This window comes from Asterias amurensis, chromosome 9 (assembly GCF_032118995.1).
Source record: "Asterias amurensis chromosome 9, ASM3211899v1".
NCBI classification, from domain to species: Eukaryota; Metazoa; Echinodermata; class Asteroidea; order Forcipulatida; family Asteriidae; genus Asterias; species Asterias amurensis.
In genome coordinates this window covers 3,219,216-3,240,587 of record NC_092656.1, presented here as the reverse complement: position 1 = coordinate 3,240,587, position 21,372 = coordinate 3,219,216, and the positions used below count along the sequence as shown (strand labels likewise).

The window sequence follows — 21,372 nt, the reverse complement described above, 5'->3', positions numbered from 1 at the left end:
TAAGTCCAGCATTTGTCTCAAATTTGGGGCCAAAATTACAAAAATCACAAGGGGTAAGTCCAGCATTTTTATCAAATTTGGGTCCAAAATGGAAAAAAATCACAAGGGGTAAGTCCATTATTTTAAACAAATTTGGGTCCAAAATGGAAAAAATCACAAGGGGGTAACTCTAGCATTTTATCAAATTTGGGTCAAAAATTGAAAAAATCACAAGGGGGTAAGTCCATTATTTTAAACAAATTTTGGTCCAAATTGAAAAAAATCACAAGGGGTATCGTCAAGCATTTTTATCGAACAATACTGATCCTGTTTAAAAACAATAGTTAAAAAATCTCAGTAATTCATTCGTTTAATGTGATGAAAAGTTTATTCCAAGTTGAGGCACAGAACATTTCTTGCTGAAAGGATTAAACAAACTAAATAAATGCAAAATTTGTTTAATAGTTTTCTAAACGATGACACTCCTCTTTCCATTATTGCAATGTTACTTCCTTATATTTGAACCCAAAATGTACCCAACCCTTCGAAATCCAACAGCATGATTTTGTTTGACTCTTTTTGGACCAAAGACTCCATTGATCTCTTGCATTTCGTTGGAATCAAGCATACAACCACGATCAGAGTCCACCAGTTGGGGTTTGAATCAAAAGACAGTGTTGGATTTTGTTAGATTGAGAATGGATTCTTGTAAATCTCTCAAGTGAGTTTTATAGGATGTTAAAAGCTTTTTTCAAGCAAGCTCAAAAATACAGCATGACATTTTGGGAATAAGTATTGAGTTTTAGGATTTATTTATCTGAAATATCAACTCATTCGGATGTATTTCTCAAAAAAAGAATCAATGTACTTATGTTTGCTTTCGTTTGTTCTTATAAAAGTATTTTTATATTGCCAACAAAATATAAAAATTTTTTGCTGTCAGGATGTCATTAAGAGCACACATGAAATAATGTGCAGTGATTTTCTATAATGACAAAAATTGTAAGAATATGTATTGTTGTAAGTAGATTAATGAACAGAATCCTGGATGAAATTGAATTGTACTTTTAAGAATTTAACAGAAGGTGCAGTGCTACTCCAAGCCTTTGAAAACATACGTGTACCAATCAACACCTCAAACTCAACGGGCCCAATTTCATAAAGCCGTTTATGGCTAAGCAAGTATTTGTGCTTGCCTTCAGCAGAAACAAAAATTTTCATTTTGTTAAACCTTTTTGATCGTTTATGAAATACACTTTTGATTATTCTGATAGCTTATAATAATCAAAAGGTGTATGTACTTTTTGTAGGACAAAAAACACAATGTCCACAGATTTACACTAAACTTACACAGTTTGAAGATAATGATAGTAGAAAGCTTCCCTGAAAATATTACGTGCTGAGGTGCTGTAGTTTTGGGGAAATGAGTAAAACAATGTCATGAAAATAATTTTCGTCTCATGAGACGAAAATTATTTTAAGCATTTACAAACGTATTTTCATGACATTGTTTTACTCATTTCTCAAAAACTACAGCACCTCAGTAAGTAATATTTGAAGGGAAGCTTTCCACTATCATTATCTTCAAACCCTGTAAGTTTAATGTAAATCTATGGACATTTTGAAAAAGTACCCAAATCCTTTAACAGTCAAACTGATTTAGTGGTGCATGTATTTGTTTGAATGGTCAGTTTTTCTACCGACAAAAATTGCGTAAATTTTGTGTGCTGTTTGTTTTTGTCTACGGTAAGCAGTACTAATGAAGTAGAAACTCTGCTAAGAGCCACTCTGTAAGTGAAAAACACGTCTGCTAAACAAACATGCTTTAAGTAATTGGACCGAGGTTTTTAGATTTTCCCTTTGCATAGATTTAGAATTTGTTCTCTTCGGGCGTTACATTAAAAACCTACAAGGTAAAACGCTCTTCTTTGGTTTGAACAATACCAACTTGAAAAGGTGTAAACGATTAATGAAAGTTAAATAAGAAATTAATTTTTACATCAAAGAGATTCTTTGTAATAATGCTATATTGATACTAAAATAGATTTGTTTACTAAAAATTTACAGCTGGACGGAATGTGTCTGGTAGATCAACAAACGAAATGTACAAAATGTCAGTTTGGTAATAAAAAAAACAAATAAATTGTACAAATATTTACAAGTGAACAAGAGAAAGCTACACTTTTTACATGTGTTTTTAAGAAATAGAAAGTTATTTTACTTTAACCAATCAGCTCTTTATAAATTAAGTTTTAATTATACATGTACATAGGATTGGCAGGGTTTTCCCCATACACAAGCTAGCTTCTCAGGCCGTTGCGGCAAATTGCGGCAAATTGCGGCTGGTACAATTTTCTTTAGTTTGCAAAACCTTGAAACCAAGCCTAACCAAGCCAATAACCAGAAGACTGCAAGAATCTTGTTCATAATTACTTGGAAGTCTAATTTTCCTTACTCACAATTGAGAAGCTGAATTGTGAAGGACGTTGGTGCAACACGGTCAAGCTGTATGGACCCATGTATGACCATGGAGTTACAGCCCAAGATCAAAATTGTTTGATTTTTCCGGAGAGGGGAAATCGGAACAGCTAAAATAAAACTCCTGGCACGGGAGAGAACAGAGGTGCAGTAAAAGTTTTTGAAGGCACTTTCCTGTTGCGTTAAAAACACCCGTGTGAATTATCAGAAGATTTACAAAATTGTTATGGAAGGATGAATGTGTCGGTGGGAGGATGGTGGAGAGGGACATTCTTGGGAAGCATTTCAAGACGAGGGGATGACCTAGTTGACTTCTTGTACCTCGTCCTCCGGGCGATCCATGTTCTGGATAGTCGTACCAAGGATCCCCTCGATATCTTCAATCACAGCCTGAAACAGATTTCATAAAGGTGAACATTTTGTAAGAAAGAAATATTTACACAATGACGTCCAATTTCATGACTCCACTTAGCATGGTGGGAGCATAATTAGATGAGGTATGCGGGAGCACCATGTGTAAATCTGCGCTTACCGAAGCAGGGAATTCTGTGCTTACGGCAAGAGTATTTCACGGGTTAGCGACAAATTTTGGCTTCTGCGCGTGCGTACTCCGCTTTACTAGGCATTATATGCTTACCAAGGCTAGCGCAGAAATTCGGCGCGTGCTTGTAAGCGGGGAATCATGATCGTAAGTGCAGAGCCATGAAATTGGGCCTAGGTGGTTGGCAACTCGACGTTTCTCCATTCTCCCAAAGACGATCAGAGCATACTGATTAAAACGTTGAGGTGTCAAGCACTTGTTCTTTTCAGAAACAAACACCACTCAAAAGAGATTTATACCTGATGCTACTGCACACCTCACCCAATTCTTTTGATGCAACAATAAATCAATTTAGACAATGCCCAATACTATAAAAAAGTATGTGCAAGTCGAAACGACACTCTTGCCATACTTCACATTCCGTATTTCATATTCAACAGTAGATAAAGCTTAAAGGTACTGGACACTATTGGTAATTACTCAAAATAATTGTAAGCAATGGAGAGCTGTTGATAGTATAAAACATTGTGAAAAACTGCTCCCTCTAGAGTAACATAGTTTTGGAGAAAGAAGTAATTTTCCACAAATTTGATTTCAAGACCTCAGTAAGATTTTGAGGTCCCGAAATCAAGGATCTGAAAGCACACAACTTTATGTGACAATGTTTTTTTTTTCTTTGATTATTTTCTCGCAACTTCGACAACCAATCAAGTTAAAATTTTCACAGGTTTGTTACTTTGTGCATATGTTGAGGTACACCAAGTGAGAAGACTGGTCTTTGACAATTACCAAAGGTGTCCAGTGTCTTTTAAGTGCCCTGTTTTACGGCGCTCTATAACCTTTGACCCAAGACCTACCTTGAAGTTTGATGTGCCCTGCATGTTAGGTGCTGATATCTCTTGATGAATGACGGAGAGATTCCGAGCGAATGACGCTAGAGTTCCCTGAAGCTCTTCTCCTACTGTCATCATCCCGATACCTTCTCGCTTGTAACTGTCTATCAACGTAAACGCTGTTCCTTGTTTTTCCTGAGTAGGTCATCAAAGAGTAGCGTTAAAGGCAAAAGGTTTGGGTACTTTTTTTACGACACAAAAAACAATGTCCACGGATTTACATTAAACTTACAGGTTTTGAAGATAATGATGGTAGAAAGCTTCCCTTAAAATTAATAATACTTGCTAAGGTGCTGTCATTTTGAAAATGTGTAAATAATGTACCAAAAATCGTTTTTGTCTCGGGAGACGTGACGAAAACTAAAAGCAATCTCTTGAAAACATCACTTTACATTCAAAGTATGTAGAGAATCATGTCATGACAAAATAAATTATCTACAAAACACATCAAAACCCTTTAAGCCTATACAAATGTAGATATACACAATACCTGCATCTGAAAATTTCATTTGAAAAGGAAAGAACTTTGTCCGTTGTGTGCGAAACAAAAATGGAGATGCAGCCAGTTGCTCGTCATTGTTTTTAGCTCAATGGGAGGCAAGTCTGAGCATTGTGAGATTCATTTAGCCTTTCTCAAATCTCGGCTAAGGCTCTGGCACCTGGCTCCGAGTGCTGATATTTGTGCAATACGCGCTGCTCCAAAATGTACATTGCAGGTTAAAGACCGAGCTGTGTACCCTGCGCGCGGAGCCTAAGCCTGAGCCGGATCGAGCCCACGCCAAGGTTTGAGAAAGGCCCCTGGTTACCATGGAAGACTTTGGACTGTAGCTGATGGCCGAGGTTCAGCTTGTATTTCCTTTGTCAAAACAGGGTTTCAGTGTGGCAACGATATCAACGATATCTTCAAGAGAGAATGACTGCTCAAGAAGCTCCAAAAGCTTCCGTGGATGGCCACTGAAATTTTTGAGAATGCTTACTTTACATAAAAGCCTACCTTTATATCGAAGCCGATGCCATGCGCTCGGCACATCTGAAAGAAGACACTGTAGTGAACCACTGCAAGGTTGGTATGTAAGAGGCGGGTGCTCATTACCGCATAGCGATTCGTATTGGGAGGTTCCTGAAAGACAATGTGAAAACAAATAAATTAACAAAAAACCCAGTTTCAGACTGTTTTGTCAGCAGTGAGTCTCATCTCCAATTTTACCTATAAGATGGTGGCTTGATGATGTCAATGCATAAGGTCTATACAAGAGATTGGAGCCTGGGGAACTAGACTACCAGACCATGAAAATCCAGACCATTCCATAACATCACACTCCAAAGAAAGTATACCGGGCCCAACTTCATGACTCTGCTTACCCCAAGTGAACATTCATGCTTATGGGAATTTTGAGCTTATGTCAAGCATATTTAAAGCCAATTGGACCCTTCCGGTACAGAAAAAAAAAAAAAAGTTCACAGATTTACAAATAATTTACAGGGTTTACAGAACGAAATGGTGAAAGACTTCTCTTGAAATATTATTCCATGAAATGCTTTACTTTTTGAGAAAACAGCAAAACAATATCAATTCTTGTTAACGAGAATCACAGATTTATTTTAAACAAATGTCATGACGGGGGAAACGCACGGATACAAGGATGGGTTTTCCCATTATTTTCTCCCGACTCCGATGACCGATTAAGCCCAAATTTTCACAGGTTTGTTATTTGATGTAGAAGTTGTGGTACACAAAGTGTGGGCCTTGGACAATACTGTTTACTGAAAGGGTCCAATGGCTTTAACAGATTAGCAGGAGACTTTTGATTGTGTGCATTCATACTCAACATCACTAGCCATTCTGTACTTACACAGCTTGTGCATAAATTCGCCACTTCCCCTGTAAGCAAAAACTGGTGATTGTAGGCCCAGAATGTAGCGGTAAGCAGAGCCATAAAATTGGACCCTGCTCTGCCCCCGATTTCACGAAACTCATCGCAAGTAGCGACGCATCATAGGGTTTGCAATGAGTCGCAGACCTATATAAGACACGCCGTGGCTGCGACGAGTTCGCAACTTCCGACGTGTAACCGGTCGCAACTTGCACTTGCGACGCGTCGCAGCGCTTCGTGAAATCGGGGGCTGTTAAGATATACACTCACCTCAGGCTCTAGGTCTTCATATCTCCTCCTGATACTCTTCTTCCGTTCCTTCTTAGGAGGCGGTACATGAAACTCGCACGTCTTATTATTCAGCACTCCTCCAGTCACATACAGCATGAGACTCGTTAAGGAGACAGTGTCATCGTACCAGAGGTTAAGGTCCACGGCCCACAGCTTTTGTTCTCTCTGAGTGAAATTAGAGGAAAGAAGAAAGAATAAGAAAGTTATTATTATGTATTATATTATGCTATGTGAACCAGAAACACTGGGGTAAACCCCTACTCTTCTACAATAAGTGTTCTAGGCTCTTTTATGCAGGCATGCAACTGCCCGTTGAACAAAAAGAGGAAAATTTTCAAAGGCACAAGGAAACTGCGGAGCGAGGCAGCCGAAATGCCACGGGACATGATACCTACAATGGTACCCTAGAAAATGTTGAGGTTTCAAGCATGTACTATGTAAAAAATTATCCGCTTGGCCGCGACACCCTACAATGAAAATAATTATGAAACTAGACTTACCGTGGTAGGATCAATAAACGTGACCAGATCAACGGTGATGTATCCCATGACGCTTCGCTGTAAGCAGCTCTTAGCGATCTTAGCACACGCCTGATTCAACGGGACCGGATCAACAGAGGATTGAGGCACGGATAATCCCCAGCTGTGGAACGGACTATGGGCGTGAATCTGATCCCCGGAGGAGATTAGCGTCACTCTGTTGTCAGGTGCAATCAGGATGTTGACTGTGATGGCTGTTACACTCTCAGAGGGGGGACAGGCTTCTATTACACCCCCTGGAGAAAGAAGGGAACATTCAACAATGTTTGAGAGATAGAATAATTGCATTAGGATTAAAAATACTGTCTTTGATTTTACCGTACACAGATGTTCTGATTTATGCAGGAAAATATCCACGTCAACTGTTGATGTTAGTTTTGGATCCGGATACTACTAGACCACCGAGCAATGCCCAGTGGCTAGTGCTAAGCATCTGCTCTAGCAATGCAAAGGTTGTGGGTTTGTATCCCATCCGAGTGATTTGCATATGGAATTCGCTTTAAGAACTTGGGAAAGTACCGAGTATACAGTGCTTAACACCATAACTATTATACACCAAAAGAAAAAAAAAAATGGCTCATGAAAAAAAATATCATGGAAATCTAAAACTAAACAATTCTTGACAGGATGAATTTGTGGCACAAGTCCAGAAATCAGCAAAGCAACCCATGGTATCTTCACTGCACTCGGTGTGTGACCTCCGCTTGCAAATGCATTGGAACCAAAAGGACGAGTAAATGGGAGGATATTAATTTTTGGTTTTTACCCATATTCACCGATGTCAGTACTTTCCTGAGTCCTGTGAAAAAAATCACAGGCATTTTTACTCGGGTGGGATTCGAACCCATGACCTTTGCATCTAGAGCAGGGAGGAATTACTCCTTGAATAACCAATTAATTTGTGCCCTGTACCTTGACTAAGAAACGCTTCCAGGAATTTGGCCCACGTCGGGAAAAGTTTCTTGTTGACTGGTGTGGCATTAGTGGCAAGAATATCTGCTATCTCAGCATGGATCTTTATATAAGCTGGCTCCTGTTCGGAAACAAACAGTTGGAGTACAATTACTTCCATGGAAAAGCATTCACAAATTGTTTGTAATAAGTCAAGTTACAACATTACAGATACATAAAAGTCACGGTAGGGCAGTAAATTTAAAACGTGCCCCTCCCCAGCCACGCTGTAGCTGTGACAAAGCGACAAAGCAAAGCATCGCAGCAAAAAATTGTGCATGTCAAATTTTTCTCCACGTAGGAAAAGGAATGCAGTGCTACACTGGGGTCAGCTTGAAATTACATTGGGAAGTATGCCAAGGCCAACCAAGGAGGGCCAAGTACAACACATGAATGGCTTTAGAAGCAGATTATTTTACAAGGGACATTATTGAAGATTGGCTGAAGCAAAACGCTTTGTGCCCTAACCTTAAGAGACAGAGCTAACTACATTTGAATCTTACAATCACAGACTTTTTTTTACAACAATCAGGGAGGTATTAGAACAACATTTAACATAATGGGGGAAAAGGGTTGGTTGATAGGATCGTGGAAAGATTGATTAACTTTCAGAAAAATTTTCTGCAGAGTCAGGTAGAGTTTTGCAGTATGGCGTAAAAAAATTAAAAATTTATTCATAATAGACTTTGATATAATTGTGATTGTCTCTTCCCCATACCTGTGCCCACTTCTTGGACCACTTCTCCCCGTATCGAGCAGCTTCCTTCTTGGCCCAGGCGTGGCATCTCAGATGCGGTGTGATGTCACAGTAGGCGATACCCCGCCCGTCAAACTCGTCGTCCAGCTTGAACAGGTAGCGTTTGACGTCCAGGTTGTCGGTTACCAGTTGGGCAAGACTCTCGTGAAGCTAGGAAACAAATTGCAAAAATACCAATAATTTGCATTTAATTATTTTTTTATTAGAGAGATCGCTGCAAATCACAAGGCTGGATGGCCACCTCAAGGCGAGGGCTATACACTAAACATATTGAAGCTATCCTCCAGGGGCATGTTGCCACCTACCTTCCTTCATATCAACTATCATTTGTGTGTTTTTACATTATTTTTTAATAATAATAACAAAGTCTTATATAGCACACGTATCTACCAAACAAGGTACTCAAGGCGCTGAGTATATACAAACGATGAATTTTGAGACCCAATTAGTTAGCACCTTATAATGGTTTACAAGGTGCCACAGCGCATACAGCGGCCACAGCCAGAACACCCGGGGCGAACCCCTTCTCTTTTCGATAAGTGCACTGGGTTCTTTTACATGTGTTACACAAGGCTTTACGTCCCATCCGAAGGACAAAGCAATGGTTAAGTGTCTTGCTTAAGGAAACAAGTGTCACGGCTTGGGATTCCAACCCACACTCTGCTGATCAGAAACACCAGAGTTTGAATTCGGTGATCTTAACTGGGTTTTTATCTGAGATATCACCCAACTCACAAGGCCGATGTATCAGCCCTGTAAAATAAATACTTTATCTCATACTTCATTTCCTCTTCTAAATGGTATGTCTCGTCTGAACTACCAACCTGTTCTGAACTGTAGACATCATAATCTGACGGCGGAACGTCAACATTTGCACTGACAAAGATTCTCTTGGAGCCTGACTTGGTGGAGTAGAGATGAGAAACCTCTGGTTCACATCCCAGTATTGGCAAATCTATTAACGATCAACAACAGCAACAGGTGCACAACAATGAAAAGATTAGATAACTATCCACAAGTGATTTTGGTAAGTGGAGCACTTTTAACACTACTCTATTCCCTGGGGCCAACCCCGCGGGACAACGGTCTGCCCGTTCACACTTGGATCGCTGTACCCCTTAGTTTACCCCGGCAAATCCCAAGGAATATTCACCCCTGCGATTTATCATAACAGAGAAAGTCTTTAAGCGCAAAGTATTCAGAGCTATGTTTCAAAAATAAGACCCAATCATTGCTTTGCCATTTCGCATCACCAGAGTAATATGCCTGTGATTTTTTTCACAGAAGGTCTGAGTATACAGTGCTAACACACATCGGTGTATATAAAACCAAAACTAATATTCTTTATCCCCGATGCAAAATTTCCATCTATTAAAATTTCTATACACTGTAAACGTCTCTGCATTGAGGACGGCAATCCTTGGAGTGCGGTATAATTCTCAGTTAATTTAAAAACCTACTCAGTTCATCAGCTAGGGATAGATCATCCTTGTGCATCACTCCGGGTACAATGTACGCCTCCTTCCCCGCGATCAGATTGCGTATTCTCTGCAATGCTCGAGGACTGTACTTCAGTAACGTTGAAAGACACATACTGTGAGTCTACGAACAAAAAAGCAACGACAAGACCATTGATAACATAAGATGCATAATATACATCACTACGAATGAAGCCCAATTCCACGTGGTTGGGTGTAGTTAACCATACATACGTATGAAGCCTAACTCTAACCCTAACCCTAACCCCCTGGTTGTCAAACAGCACTGGGCTTCATACCTCTGACTCTAAATATATCTCGAAATTTGCAACGGCACTATGTAGTTAGATCTCATTTGAGTGATTTTTTTACAAAGCGCTACAAGAATATCGCTTTTTAAAATTATTTATTCCTTATGAGACATTGTGTTAAATCACAAGGCCATGGACTGCCACTTCAAGGTGAGGGCTACACTTAACAGATTTGGGCTATCAACCCAAATCAACTGCCCCCAGGGGCATGTTGCCAACTACTCAAGGGGCTGATACAGGGTTACTCCTTTACAATCCAAAATGATCTAGCATGGGTACCATCCACTAGGAGCCTGGGTGGTAGTATACAAATATTGACTGCTTCGAGTGCTATGGTTAAAACTATGACTCCCGAGGTGATCCCCGTAACGTTCTGTTTTCCCGAGGCGAAGCCGAGGGAAAATAGAATGCTCCGGGGATCACCGAGGGAGTCATAGTTTTTAACCATTGCACGAGTAAAAGCAGTCAACATTTGTTTTATAACACCCCAAACATTTCTAAATACTGTACTATTATTATTAAGTTACAGACCTGAATGCTACAATCCACGGACGATGCGAATACAGATTGCAAACACTTTTACTTACTGTGTTGCATGTAGTGTCGTGCAATCCGAAATGGTTACAGACTATTAATTTATGATCCTCGTACACGCAACGGACGTCTAGGTACTGCACGCCGTGTGCTAGTCTGTCGGACTAGCGCACGGCGCCATGTGCTAGTCTTCGGACTAGCGCATGGCAAACCGACGGCCGTCGTGTAGAACTAAGACATGTCATGTGACGCGCTCTAAACCAATGAGCAGGCAGAATCTTTGCAAGGGGTGTTATAAAGCAGAATACACTACCCTCCCAACTTTTTACGAAGCTATTATGGTTAAGTGCCTCGCTCAAGGGCGCAAGTGTCATGACCGGGATCATTACTACTTTTGAAGAAATATTTAAGAAACCATTGGATTGTACTCACAGGGAAGCTATTGATGGCCTCAGGTACGATGATCTTGAACCGATCCGACATATCTTTCTGATCTTCCACATTGCCGCTCTCTACAGCCGGCCTGAGTCCAAGCAGCTTGTTGTAATATTGGAGAGTCTCATCATTGATGTTGACTGGCGACACGTAGATCACCTCCACGTTGGGATCTGTGAAACACATGACAAGGAAAAGTTGGGGTATTAATTAACTTACACAAATGTTAATGAGATTAACAATCTCACACCAAAATGTAACCACGGCCCAATTTCATAGAGCTGCTAAGCACAAAAATTTGCTTAGCATGAAATTGTTGCCTTGATAAAAACAGGATTAGGATTACCAAACAAATTTTCACATGATTTTCAGGAGAAGCAAACAACAGCTGAACACCAGTAATAAGCGATATGCAAGAAATGGAAATTTGGTTGGTAACCTGTTTTTTTTCATGGAAGAAATTTCATGCTAAGTAAACTTTCGTGCTTAGCAGCTCTATGAAATTGGGCCCAGGAAATATCTTTCAGTTTTAGGTGTGGGATGAAAACTCCAGAAAATTGTTGCAGGGAAAACCAAGGGTAAAGTAGGGACTGAAAACCCAATCCACGTAGTGCCAAGGCCTTAATTTTACTGCGCAGGCCTGATACTTCAAGGAGGCAACAAAGGTGATTGCCTCGATGCCCCCTGGTCATTGCCTTGGTGCCCTTGAAATGCTCCAGTAGAAATTGACAATTGTGCCCCTTCACCAAGAAGAAAATGCCTTGGTGCACTTGCCCTTTCAAAAACGAAGCATACAGGCCTAGAGGTGTAAGGCGAGGAAAGATGCCACTATGCCAAACCCGACCAGAATTTGATGTCCTCCTTAAACCTAAAGTGATCGCCACTCACCCTGTAAGTCGCATAACCTTGCCATCTGCTGATTCTGCTGGATATTGAAATCTCCGATAGTCGTTCTGATCTTGTGGGAGTAGCCGAGGGATGGAATGTGGATGATAACTCGGCGATTCTTCTGAATTCGCTCCCAGGATGACGCAAACTCCTACATGAGGTAAAAAGTAAAGACTTTTTTTTTTCAGATTTTCTTTTAGTTTACAGACCATCTGCAAAATTGCCTTCAATGGACACTATAAATGAGATGTCTACATCTATTATTTATTGTTATTCGTAAAAATCTAATAAAAAATAAAATGTTTGTGTAGTTGTGATCTGTAAGTAGGTTTTAATTTGGTTTTTATTAGATTAATTTCTAAATGCTATACTTTTAACAATTGCAAGATCAATTCGTCTTAACAAAACTAGTGTAGAAAAAAACAGACGTTACAATTTACTAAATGTTGATTTGGCACATGCTTCAAAATTAAGCTGCTGGTTAAATTTCGGTTCCTAGATATTTGTATTCAGACACTGTTTACACCTGTACACCTTGAACAAAAAGTAGCGCAGTATGAGATTTCTTTTTACCTTGGATTTCCTCCTGAATTCGTCCAGCTGAATACGTCTTGTCTCCTTGAGCTGTTTCCTGACCTTAGCCATCTTGACATGCATAACCCACGAGATGGCAATCACCCCCGCGGCCCACTTCTTCCTCCGGTACTCCAGGTACAACGCCCGGTCTTTGTAGCGTCTAAATGTCGCTTGGATCTTTGTGGCTGCCACGTCGTCACCATCTGGTCCAAGGAACCTCCGACCAGGCCGGTTGATGAGGGCCATGACGTCGTCGATGTTTAGTACGACACCAAGAAGAGCCTTGGTTGTAGGAGGCTTGTCCAGCTCAAACTCCACTGCTAAATCAGCTAATCTGTTAGGCAAACATTCCAAAAGTGTAAGTAAATGTTAGCCACTTTGAAAAAAAGTTAGTTTAAAGTTGCAGGAATTTCTTTAAATAGGCAACAAGTCCTTAAACGTTCAAAAAGAGTCAAACTAGCCTTCAATAGTATATAGCATTTTGAGAAACATTTCTTTTCGAAGTAATGTGGTTATAAAAAAATGTATCAGTCCTATCTCCCGAATTTGAATCTAAGAAACCTTTCAGTCAGGTATGAGTCCAATTATGGATTATTCTTCCTGCATGGAAATAATGGCTCCGGACTTTCGGCGATATCTCAAAAACTCTACTATCTTTTGAAATGAACTTTTCACAGGTTAGTTTTATTGTATTTATATATATTTACTTAGGATTTAAAACCAAAAAAATCTTCCGAAAACTAAAGGTCTATTTTTCCTTCAAGGGTGACCCAGTAGGTGTAGGCCTGCTAAACTCCTACGGTTGATGACTTACTTGTCTCCGCTGACAAAAGCCAGAGGCACGGCGTAGTTAGTGAGCAGTCTCTCTAGATGTCTCAACATGGTCACGATATTGCCCCAAGATAAACAGTAATGCTGCTTGAAAGCTAAGAAGTCTTTGGACGCCTCTCGTAGTTTGCCGTGCTGGATGGCAAAGCGGTGGTGGAGATGCTTAAATTCACTGGCGGGCGTTGTGGGAGGCGGCTGTGATTAAAACATCAAATGAGTGAGTTCAATAAGCGATTTTTGGGGTCTGTACAATTCCTAGAAACTGACAATGTCATGCAGAACTCCAACACTAGACTCCAGGCCAAAGGCTATTGATTTTAGCATTGGGCTTGTAAACTGACTTGTCCGGCAGTATTGCGTTTTTAATTGAATAAAACTACTGTGTTGTATCTCCCTTTAAAAAAAAAAGAAAAAAAAAAAAAATGAAATGTTGTTCAAATGTTAGCTTGGAGTCTGATAATTTTTTTTTTGAATCCAGTATTGATGTATACTTATACAGTTAAAGATAAACAAGATTAAATTTCTCTCAGTCTCTCTTATGCACGGTGACACACTTTTTCTATTAGTATTATTCCAAACCACAGTGGAGTGTATTGAGTGGTCATCCTGTGTAATGTAGGTTCATTCACCACATGATAATATTGTAGTCAGGCATATAGCTTCCCAAACCCACAGTAAGGATACTAAATGGTAAGACTTAGAGAGTGTAACAGTCTCCTCAGTGATGATGACTAGAGCAAGCTAATCGAAACGTTGAGACCAACCCAAGAACTGACGCCGCGGTAGTACAGTTAATTACAATCCTATAAGCTAAAGTAGTAGTCCCAGCCTATTTCTATACCATCCATCCAGGTAAAAGTTAATAAGCAGGACAGTTCTTTTTCAGAACTGAGAAAATCTCCCCGAACACCCGAACAATCTACTCCGCGGTAGTAGCATTAAGCAAGACAGTTCTCTAAGAACAAACTCTACCTGGCAAGTAGATACACACATGGTGTTACCGCAAACCAAATATATATTGATACCTCACCGTGCAATGCCTCAAATCCTATATATAACAGGGTAATTAAAGGCTCACAGCTGAAGCAGTTGACTTACCAGCGGCTCCATGTTCCTGACGGGTACCAGGGACTTATTGGATTTGGCTGAAGCTGCCCCAGACCTTGGTGAGGCCCATATTGGATCTGCATCACTGCTGGACATTGGTCGTCTCATGATCTGTGGTTTCATGACGGCCATAGGCTCAAGAGGGTAAGGGTCAAGGTCTAGTTTGACTGACGCTATGTTGTAGCTACCATCTGAGAAACAAACGGAAATTGTACAACCATGATGGATTAGTTGTATTGACATGAGTTTTGGAGGCTTGATTATGAAAACAAGGGGAATGTTTATTGTATGGGGAGTAGGAAAAATGTGTTAAAAACTGTTTGCGTTCTCCTTTAAAAGTTCCCAAACGTTTCCATACATAACAGTGTGTGAGCCGAAACACTTTTAGTCACGAATAATGAAACCCTATACTCATACTATCGCTTCACCCCCACCCCGGTCAGCCCCTGCTCTAGAGTAGGGGTAAGCGGTAAAATCCCTGGGTATTCTTGAAACATGCAACCAAAACCCCAGAAAAATCGCCAATTACGTCAAGGGGTCATTGCCTATTAAGCAGATTTTGACTCTCGACTGAAAAAGCCGCGCGGAGTTGTGCATTTTTGACTTGAATTATTTATTACTAAATGCAAATTTTGAGAGTAAAGTGGTTATTAACCGGTATCTACGATGTCTATTTGGCCATAAAAAGGTAATAGTTGAAATATTGAGATCATTCTGTAGCCGCTGTTTAAGAATGGAAGATTTAGCTCACCTGTATGTAGGCAAGTAGGCCTAGGGAGTATAGGGTTTTAAACATACCTCCAAAACTTCCAGGGGGTCCCTTAGGAACATCTTTTTTCTCCTGTGGGTCATGTAAGGTCACCAGCTTCTGTCTGACTGGGCTGGGGTCGAGGGTCAACTCGGCAGCAGGGGGTATAAGACCCCTCTCCATTAGGCTCAGAATTCCCTTTCTGGCATCCTTCTCTGTGATGGGTGGCGGTATCAACTGAAAAAACATCAGATCAAAATGTCATCAGTTAAAACGAACCATAGATTATAATATTTCAATTCATTTTAATTCAATATGATGTTTATTCCATACTCTGAAAAATAATTCAACATTTATCAGTACATAGAAAGATAACAAAATCAAAAGCGCATACAAGTATACAAAAGACAGAGGTCGCCCCCAAGCTGTACCTCTGTAGACGATGTGACCTCTTACGTCACTCAAAACCATAACATGATTCGCGAGGCAAAACCTTTGTGTTTTGGCAGCTAGCTAGAAAGTGTATACGATCTCACCATGACTACGCGTCGTTTTGCCCAGCTAAACATGACGTATACAGTGTTTTGTCAACAAAGGGGGGTTTGAATGTAAACATAGCAGTGAGACAGAGTAGTAGAAGTGTAGGAGAGCTGAGAAGAGCAACGATTGAAAGAGAACAGGTGAGCGACTCCAGGAGTACGCCCCCATTACAATTTGAGGATGAGGCGGCCATGGATGCAAGTCTTTGCCAATTGATGATGATGATGCCAGGAACGAAGTAAACTAAGAAATAATAAAACTGCTTACCTGGGGGTCCACTCTGTTTGCCCTCGGTAAGACAGCCAAGTGATCCACGTTGGAACCCATTACAACTTTCTGTGTTGGAACCTGAGACAAAAAAAGAAGCCATTTACAAATACTGCATAGATCTAGCTCTTCATTTGGGTCTGTAAACGTTTGAAAATGACTTTGAAAGTTATTTGCAATAAATACTTATTTGGTAAGAAGTGCAACAGCTTTCGATAATATAACGCATTTTGAGAAACTTTCCACTTTAAGATACTGAGGTAATGGAAAAATATATCACCTTTTATCCTCACAAATTTGAATCCATTACGTGGTGCTATAAAGGACTTAGTCTAATACTTCAATCTCCAAAATTCCTTACAAGAACATATTGAATATTTAAGTGCCTTGAGCATCACTGACAAATTTGAGTGCTATTTAAGAATCCACTATTATTATAATTAGTATTTGGTGTAGGCTTTAATTGACCCACCTTGTGCTGTCTCCTGTCTACAATAACTGGAAGTGACACTCCATAGTTCTCACTGACTGCTTTCCTGTTCTGAGTACTCGTTGGATCCGTTATTGCTTTTAGGCTGTACTGTAACTTGGCCTGTTAATCACAAAATATCATTCAGGCATTAGACATTAGTCAATTACTTAGATTTAAGAACCACACCCAAATGTTCTCATACTTTTTCTTCTTGTACAAAAATAACACCCCCCCCCCCCCCAAAAAAGAAAAAAAAAAAAAAACTCCTGAGATTCCCAAAACACCTTGAAGACATGTGGAGCATTCTTTTTTTTTGACAAGTGTAAAGCCCGGTTCATACTTCCTGCGAATGCGAATGGGAGACAAATATAGTGAATTTCACGTCACAACCCTCCTTTTGCAGCGATATTCGCAAGTGAGTTGAGCAAAGTTGAACTGCTGCAAATAATTCGTTGTGAATTTGTGACGTCAACATTTGTATCGCATTCGCATTCGCAGGAAGTATGAACCAGGCTTAACTTGGTCTTATCTAATTGTTAATAAAGTAGGCCCTACGTTGTGGGAAACGGCTCCATCTGAAGAATAGTTTTCGATAGTAATTTTCCACTAAAATATTTGAGTTTGATTTCAAGACCTCAGAATTAGATTTGGAGGTCCCAAATTCAAGCATCTGATAGGGCACAACTTTGTGTGACAAGAGTGTTTTTTTTCTCCACTATTTTCTCGCAACTTAGGCGACCAATATTGAGTTCAAATTTTCACAGGTTTGTTATTTTGTGCATATGTTGAGATACACCAAGTGAGAAGACTGGTCTTTGACAATTACCAAAGGTGTCCAGTGTCTTTAAAATAAAAACTTGAGCAGCTAAAATAAAGTGGTCTCACCTGTTGGCCTGGTGATGGGCCATGTGGTCCTCCACCACCCACTGGATCAACTGCTGTATAGCGGGCTATCAACTTCCTGTTAAAGAAAATGGTATGTTTGTCATCACTCTTGAAATTAATGGCAAAAAAACAAAGCAATAATGGTCCTGTGCCTTGTTAAAGGACACAAGTGTCAACAGGCATGCAACTGCCCGTTGAAAAAAGAGAGGAAAATTTTCAAAGGCACAACGCAAGTGCGGAGCGAGGCAGCCAAAATGCCACGAGACATGATACCCACAATGGTACACTAGAAAATGTTGAGGTTTATTATGCTCTTAGGTGCATTGTTCGCATGTACTAGGCTTATTTTACATGATTGTAGTTGTACACTGTTGTTGCCAGGCATATATTAGGCTAAAAAAAAAAATCTGGAAAAAAAAAAAAAACGAATTCCGCGGAAACGCGGAAGAGTTGCATGCCTGTGTCATTACCTGGACTTGAACCATCACTCTGCTGATCAGAAACACCAGAGCTCGGTTCTAGTGAACGTGACCGCTTGACCACAACAAGCCACAAATTATGAAATTTAAAAGAAGTTGAATGAGAGTCTTGCAGATGTATTCCCATGGAAGTTACCTGTCTACAATCCCTTTGTTACTGATTCTTCTCAAAGGTAGATCAGATCCAAGTCCACCGAGATCGAATACAGACTCCCTGATGAGAAAGAACAAGAAATCATTGTAAGTGGTGCCTGGATTGATAAGTAAGGGAATGAAAGAGTAGGCGACAAGGTCTTGAACAGCCGTTTTAAAACAGGCAGGGTCATTGGCGAAGTCCTTTATCACTTGGCCACAATTTTTACTGGTCCTCCATAGTTTTATTTGGCATTTGGCCAGCAGACCACTTTAAAGGGAAAACACTGCTCTACATTCAACATAATAGGGGAAAAGTTTCCATAATCAGGAACATTATTAATTAAGTTCATCAGAACACGAAAAGACTGGTTTTTTTCAGGGCTGCAGAATCAGGGATATTTGGCAGCTCTTTATCATGCAGGAAAATTATCTGTTAAATTAAATTGAGTATAACTTACTGTGAGTATGACGACGGCTCGACCGATTTTCCCTTAGACTCAGGGATATTTGGCAGCTCTTTATCATGCAGGAAAATTATCTGTTAAATTAAATTGAGTATAACTTACTGTGAGTATGACGACGGCTCGACCGATTTTCCCTTAGACGCGTCAACAGAGGGCAGTGTTGTGACTCGGTTATTGACAACTTGAATGATCCTCTCAGACTGGACCTGAAGAATAAAGAACAAACCCGAAAATATTTAAATTTCAGAATTTTCAGAGGCCTTGGCCCAACTTCATAGAGCTTTATGAGAAATACTGTGTAGGCCTCGACGATCCAAACTACATTTGAGATGATTCGAAAGTTGGGCCTGTGTGATTTGGTGTCCCCCCCCCCATTTTTTTTATGGTGAACTGTGTACAAACTACTTCTGATAGTGCACTCTTTTGAATCATCCTCCTACAGCCTACGTTAATTTCTGGCTCTGGCTGGATATATATTCTCAACGCTCTTATTAGAGCATTTCCCATGAGGGCGACAGAATCTCCGGGGGGACTGAATTCTACTTTACTAAAATACTGACCTTGATTCCTTCTTCTGTTTTCTGGATGGCATTCTGCAAGGCTGTAATGTCAATCACGTCTCTGTGACCGTCCGACAGGCTTTTTTGCAGGAGATGTTCTTTCAGATGTTGGAGATCTTCTTGTACCTACAGCCATAGAAAATAATTTTATGACTTTGTTGTGTAAGAAAAATAGAAGTTTCACTTCACTTTCACACGACTTTCAAGTTCCAGACTATTTTTTGCATACAAAATCTAAAAGCTGTTGGACGTTAATCAAACAAATTGTATCGTAAATTAAATATTATTAATATTAAGTTGATTTAGTTAGATGAACTATAATGATACATAACAACTTTCAATCCTTATTTTGGTTTGATCAATTCTGAATATGCCTATACACTGTATACAGTTGGCAAAGTAGATCCTACGTCAGCAAAGTGGAAATCGAACCACTGGACTACTGACAAGACTAGCCCGAGTCCACAAAAATGAAAGAGATAGAAGTTCTTCCTCCATGATGTTGGTATGATAGGAGAAGGAACTACTGAATATGCCAGCCTGACTGTCGACCCATGTCCTGCCCAGTCATCTATTCTCACTTCTGTTATTTTTATTTAGCTGCCTGATAAACTCAAAAATAGTTAGAAAAAGACAGGCATATATGCTTTTTTAGTAAACAGAAGCTCAGCGAATGCCAATCAGCTATATAATCATTTTAATATAATCTTTCTCTTTTCTTCTTTGGATAACTTTCCATATGGCGCCACCACTTTTTCACTCATTTTTACAAAAAGGGATATATCAATCAGGTAAATTAGATACTATATTGATTTATTACGAATGAAAAAGTGGTGGCGCCATATGGAAACTTTTCCTCCTCTTTTTTTCTAATGACAATGTAATTGTAATTTACGATATTTATATTTATTTATTATGCTCAAAATTTAATTTAAAGCCATTATACACTTTTGGTAAACAGTATTGTCCAAGTCCCACACTTCTTGTATCACAACTTATATATAAAATAACAATCCTGTGGAAATTTAGGCTCAATCGGACATCGGAGTCGGGAGAAAATAATGGGAAAACCCACTCCTGTTTTTGCGCGTTTCGCCGTGTCATGACATGTGTTTATAACAAATCCGTAATTCTCGCTAACATGAATTTATATTGTTTTACCGTTTTCTCAAAAAGTAAAGCATTTCATGGACTAATATTTCAAGAGAAGTCTTTCACCATTACCTTTTGTAAACCCTGTACGTTATATGTACTTTTTTTTCTGTACCGAAAAAACGAAAGGGTCCAATGGCTTTAATAAACAATTTAAATAAAACTTAAAATGATTTAACAGACACCGCTTATGTTTAATTAGCAGGCTTCCAGTCATAGGCTTTATTTAAATGGTGTGAAAACAAACGACTCCATTAGTCCATACTTTTCAAAAACAACAATCCAGCAACAGTGATGGGCCGGATGAAAAATAAATATTGTGCTTTGTCCGGATATTGGGCACTATCCTATGCAATACCGCATTACACTCGGCTCACCTTCACCAAAATCTCCCCGACATCCTCCGGTCGTCTTTCCACTTCTGTCATGTTTAAAGCTGTCCGATGAACTCAAAAATACTCAGCACGACATGCTTCGTCGGCCAGGTTTATTTATTCATACAAATTATGTCTTAGATATATGAAAAATTGTAGGTTTTTGATGGACCAAACTGGACCGTTCGTAGATTCAGAAGTGCAAAGGTCTCTCGGCAACCTCTAAACATTCTAACTGCGCATGCGTCATGCATTTCGTCCCGGTAAAACTTTTGACAGCCGATATATAATACGGCCGGCCGGTCGGTCGCGCGGCGGAGCTTTATTTGGGTCAAATGATTGTTTAATTGTTTACAAAAAGTCACTCATTCTTAATTAAAGACAGTTAAACAAAAAATGGCCATGACAAGAAGTATGTTATTTCTCACTTGACGGCGACTTATACAAGAAATATTGTCAACAAATGCATGAAAACAATTGTGCCCCACCCCCTCTTTTCACATTCCATGCCGCAAAAGACGAAGTTAAATTGTATTACTTTTCAGTGGTTTCGTTTTCGGCTTTCTTCACTTTTAAAAATGAGGTCAATAAAATCAAACTTGAATGAAACCTGGAAGTAAAATTTTCCCACAAAAAAATGTCTAGAAATATGGCTTCTACAGACAAGTAATCGTTTATACCCCCCCCCCCCGCCATAACTAATTAGTTTCTTTTCTCTCCCTCTTTCCATCATTGACTTTTTCTGTTGAGTTCCTACCCTGTGTTCAAACAAGCTCCTCCCCTTTTGTTCTCTGTTCGTCCCAGGCTTTCTGTGTGCTTTTTATCTCTATCATCTA

The 21,372-nt window shown here is 39.7% G+C and overlaps 1 protein-coding gene across 1 annotated transcript; it reads right to left on the bottom strand.

Annotated features, from left to right (window-relative positions):
* Positions 1–20: 20 nt before the first annotated feature.
* LOC139941525 (IQ domain-containing protein H-like) lies at positions 21–20,744 on the bottom strand. Its single transcript, XM_071938063.1, has 22 exons — positions 20,540–20,744; positions 19,011–19,136; positions 18,553–18,656; positions 17,988–18,065; positions 17,373–17,448; positions 16,488–16,607; positions 16,016–16,096; positions 15,259–15,445; positions 14,452–14,651; positions 13,340–13,548; positions 12,523–12,859; positions 11,950–12,100; positions 11,059–11,234; positions 9,764–9,905; positions 9,128–9,258; positions 8,265–8,453; positions 7,508–7,628; positions 6,557–6,831; positions 6,036–6,221; positions 4,886–5,011; positions 3,856–4,026; positions 21–2,847 (listed from the first exon to the last, which is right to left on the bottom strand). Exons 1-22 carry the CDS (start codon positions 20,588–20,590, stop codon positions 2,761–2,763), a joined length of 3,324 nt encoding a protein of 1,107 aa, XP_071794164.1. The 5' UTR covers positions 20,591–20,744; the 3' UTR covers positions 21–2,760.
* Between the last annotated feature and the right edge of the window lie 628 nt (positions 20,745–21,372).